This window comes from Egretta garzetta, unplaced genomic scaffold (assembly GCF_000687185.1).
Source record: "Egretta garzetta isolate BGI_Z169 unplaced genomic scaffold, ASM68718v1 scaffold292, whole genome shotgun sequence".
Lineage (NCBI taxonomy): Eukaryota > Metazoa > Chordata > Aves > Pelecaniformes > Ardeidae > Egretta > Egretta garzetta.
In genome coordinates this window covers 752,457-757,032 of record NW_009258789.1, presented here as the reverse complement: position 1 = coordinate 757,032, position 4,576 = coordinate 752,457, and the positions used below count along the sequence as shown (strand labels likewise).

Sequence of the window (4,576 nt, the reverse complement as noted above, 5' to 3'; positions counted from 1 at the left end):
GAGGTACTGTGAAGGCCGAGCAGCTGAAGATGCCTCTAAAGAAATGAGAGAGGAAGTGATATTTACTGCACACCGAGAACTGCTCACCACCTGCTCCAGTGAAGGTTGATGTCTTATACTGGGATAGTCAAGCACCTGTGGCTAGTGTTTTGGTTTGGTTTTTTGGTTGGTTTTTTTTTTTGGCTCACCAAATAACTGCTCCTGTATAATAGCATCAGCATAAAAATGTATTTTTTTAGGACCAAGCCTTTCTATGACTATACGAACTGGAAGAAAGTGGAAGGAAGCATTTTTGGAAATAGTCTCAGTAACATTGACTGTTGGTGTTAGAGGCAGGGTTGCTGCGAGTCTGCTGTCTTCAGATGTAGTGTTGGCACAGAATCTGGGCTGAGGGAGGGTAAAATTCCAGTGCTGTCATCTGCCTTGCTAGCATGTGAGGAAGGAACATTGCTGTGTCTTTTTGGATAACCTGGAGAATAAATACTGCTCTGCTGTTGTTGAACTGGGGCAGAAATTGCAATTAAGCCCCGTTATTTGATTGTTGTTGGAAGAGGGAAGTGCTTTTGTGAGGGGCAGGGGGACACCTAGCCCAAAATGCAGAGATGCTGTGGGTGAAAACATATTGCTGGCTAGGAGGTTTTGAGCCCCTATATGAATTAGTGTGTCATGTTTCCCTCTAGTGGACTAAATAGATAAATACAGTGGAAACTTATCCTACAAAAAGCAATTACCAGGAGTTCAAGGAGAAATTACTTTGAGTAAGAGCCTGAGGGTGCTGTCCAATACCCCACGCATAAGCCTGCATCTGTACAATGAGGCAGTGTATGGTGGTGTTACAACTTGTGGTAACTAGAGCTGGGAGAAAACAGAAGCATGTGAGATTAAAAAACAGAAGCAGTGTGTTACCAAACCTAATTGACCACTGTACTCCGGATACTTTTTGAGTTGCGGTTCACTCTTCCCGGGGGAAGACTGGATCAGCTTGGAGACCATTTTCTTACGTGCAATGAGAGGAGAAATATCTCCAGTTTGAGGCCTACTTAAAAGGAAGTAGAGAGGTGTCTGGTTTTCACTTGGCTTCCCATACATGAGGACACCAGTAGGTGATCACTGTATCTTTGTTTCAGTGGTTCCATTTACTTGGCCTCTGTTCCCTCTGTAACTTCTTCCTTCCAGCTGAAGGAGGATCTGTTGTTCTCTAACAAAGGATTTTCTCCTCTGTTCATCTGCACAGGTCATCTTGAACAACTTCTGAAATGAGCATTACTAAATTGAGAGCCAGTGATGGTTTTTTAGTAGTGAGCAAGTAAACAAACATATCAAACAAGCCCGCATCAGATCATTTGTTCAGCCCGGAACTGTGCAATGGTTAAAGATATTGGTGTCCTGTTTTTGCAGCATGTTGATGCTTAATACCGGTACATCTACCAAAACATGAAGGCTAAAACCAAAGGAAAGAAGCAAAGGCATACTGTTGACAAAGAAGCATTTTCTGAGGAGTCTGCAATGAGAAAAAAAGAGCTGGTGAAATGTTTGCGACACAAAGAAAGGAGGAATGGGGGAAACAAGGAGAGCAGCAAGATCACTACAGCCAGAGCCAAGCATCCTTGGAGCAATAAGGACAGGCGTTTGAGGAGACTGGAAAGCAATGAGCGGGAGAGGCAGAGAATGCACAAGCTCAACAACGCGTTCCAGGCTTTGCGGGAGGTGATCCCTCATGTGAGAGCGGAGAATAAACTTTCCAAAATAGAGACTCTCACACTGGCCAAAAATTACATTAAATCCTTGACGTCCATTATACTCAGTATGTCCAACGGACACTTGCCAGCAGCAGAAGGGATGGGGGAAACCTGGGTGTCCAAATTGTACCAGCATTATCAACAACACGGGGATGGTGATCATGAGGAACATCTACAAAAATATTCCACATAGATTCACAGCTTCAGCCAAAACACCTACAGTTAGCTGCTACCATGATTCTTTTTCCTTCTTGCATGATAATACACGTCAGTACATAGAGCTTTTAAGAGACTATTTTTGCCTCCAGCTATCCTCTATTTTTTCTTAAAAAGACAAAACCAGGTAACTCTCATGGCTATAGCTTATATGGCACATAAAAAATTATCTTAAGAATTTTTCAGAGCTTAATGGATATATTTGTGTGGTGCATCGGGGCCTGGAAACTTATCCTGTGATGTTGTAGTTGACTTGAAAGTGAAGATTTAGTAACTTCTGAAAATTACTCTCCTTGGGAGGGTGGCGAGTTGAGGCCTGTGTCACCTGAGTTTGTTAGAGCTTGTTGAGAGTCTTGGCTGCAGCGCAGCTCACTGCCCTTTCGGTGACTCCGTTCTTATCTGTCCTGCCACAGAGGGAATTAAATCTGATGGTAACCTTTGACTGACTTGGTGAGTGAAGTGGCATGTATAGGAAATTGGCCACCAAATCTCAGTACTTATCGTGGGTGGTTTGGATCTGCTCTGGTAGTTTTGAACCTTGCAAAGCATAAAAACTTGTGAAGTACTTCCTAATGTTAACATCTACAAAGCTTTCTTGGATTGTAAGCTCTCTAGAGCAAAGATGTTTTCTGGTCTGTTTCCAGAGCATCCAGCCTCATGGAGTTTTTCTTTAGTGGGTCTCTGGGTGCCATTGTAATACAAATATTAAATAAGGGACAAATGACTTATTTTTGCCAAAACCATGATAAATGTGTTTCTAGTATAGTCATAAGTAAGTTAGACAATGATCTATGTAATTACAAATTGTTTGCTAATGAAGCCTGTAATGTGATCAGGATTCTTTCTGGGTTAGTGCTAGATTCTGGTATTATAAAACACAATAAATGAAGCAGGAGCTATTCAAAAAAGGAAAATGAGCTTTTTTTCTTCATCTTACTGTAAAAACTTTTATGTGGCTGAGGAGCTCTCATTTCCTCTTGTATCCTCATACCCAAAGAACAAGCTGAGGTGCCCTCAGCTGGAACTGTGTTGCCTGTGGAGCCCCTGTGTCACAGCTCTTCTACCCCATCCCCGAAGTCCTGTGCTGGCAGGAGGGCTGCCGCTCCGTGGTGTCGATCTGGTGTCTCACGCACCAGCAGGACCCGTAACAGTATGTGCCGTGCTCCTTCTCCCTGCAAAGCAGGGCTACCTGAGGAGGAACGGCGGCCAAGGAGGGATTTATCAGACCCATCACGGACGGGTTGTGCTGCACTGCATAGTTTGTAATGTGCTATTTATTTTGCTCCAGCAGAGCTGATGATAGCGCGACAATTTCATTTGGACTAAAAGGTAAGGTTTCTCAGTCAGGCTGGTAAGGTATGTGAGTTTTTTCTCCACCATAGCGATCTGCAGGTATGATGTACAACAATGTAATGTTTTGTATGTTTGGTTGCCTTACTGAAGAGATAAATTATTTGGATTGTGCCTTCACTTGGGATTTTTGTAGTTTCCAAACTCTTTTCATGCTAAAATAGTTGTGATTAGCCTTCCTAGTGCTCGAGTGTTAACGGAATTATTAACCTGGTCCCTCATAGGTATGGCTTGCCATAGGAGTGCTGTATCTTACTTCATTTGACAGCTGCTCCTTATTGGTGTAAAGCCCTTAATGTATTTATATGTTGTATGATAGCAATGGGAGAAATCAGTAATGCCAAGGCATTTTCTTTCAGTTGCTCTACTTAGCATCTCTTCAATACCAGCTTGATGGATTTTATTTGGTCATTTCTCACCGCGTGGGTCAATGCAAACAGGATCCACTGGGCTGGAACATGTCCAGAGGAGAGCAACCAAGCTGGTGAGGGGTCTGGAACACAAGTCATACTAGGAGCGGCTGAGGGAACTGAGGGTGTTTAGTCTGGAGAAGAGGAGGCTGAGGGGAGACCTGATCGCCCTCTACAGCTACCTGAAAGGAGGCTGTAGGGAGGTGGGGGTCGACCTCTTCTCCCTGGTAACAGATGATAGGACGAGGGGGAATGGTTTGAAGCTGCACCAGGGCAGGTTAAGGCTAGATATTAGGAAGAACTTCTTCACCGAAAGGGTTGTCAGGCTCTGGAATGGGCTGCCCGGGGAGGTGGTCGAGTCCCCATCCCTGGAGGTATTTAAAAGAAGGATAGATGAGGTGCTTAGGGACATGGTTTAGTGGTGGGATGGCAGGGTTAGGTTAAAGGTTGGACTCGATGATCTCAAAGGTCTTTTCCAACCAAAGTGATTCTAATATTCTATGATTTGTAACAACAGGCAGTTACGTGGAATGTGAGAGGTGTGTTGTAGCACAACAGGCTGCTCGGACTGTGCGTGCAGTGGTATCTGGCTGTAACCCGCTGCCAGGCTGCAGGGCGAAGGCGAGTGTGCATACGTGCACCGCCTCAAGCACCCACCATGTCTGTGGAGGCACATGTCACGTAAATGGTTGTGCCCGGACAACATGGGTTTGGGTATGGAAGTGCATTAATTGGATACTTGCAGTTTTACCAAGTGATGCTGTGCCCCGGCTCCGGGTAGCAGCTTCTGCCCTGCTGGGAGGCCCCGGAGCTTGGAGAACCGAACGGGCCTCGGGCAGGGCCGGGGGTCCTCGCCGTCCC

General features: G+C 45.1%; 1 protein-coding gene across 1 annotated transcript in view; it reads left to right on the top strand.

The window, feature by feature from the left end:
• The window catches only part of BHLHA15 (basic helix-loop-helix family member a15), a 2,874-nt gene extending 896 nt beyond the window's left edge, over window positions 1–1,978 (top strand). The window contains exon 2 of the mRNA XM_009649533.2: window positions 1,399–1,978. Coding sequence (XP_009647828.1) covers window positions 1,435–1,932 — 498 coding nt within the window. The 5' untranslated portion in view covers window positions 1,399–1,434 and the 3' untranslated portion in view covers window positions 1,933–1,978. The remainder of the gene's footprint in view (window positions 1–1,398) is intronic.
• The last annotated feature ends 2,598 nt before the right edge of the window (window positions 1,979–4,576 follow it).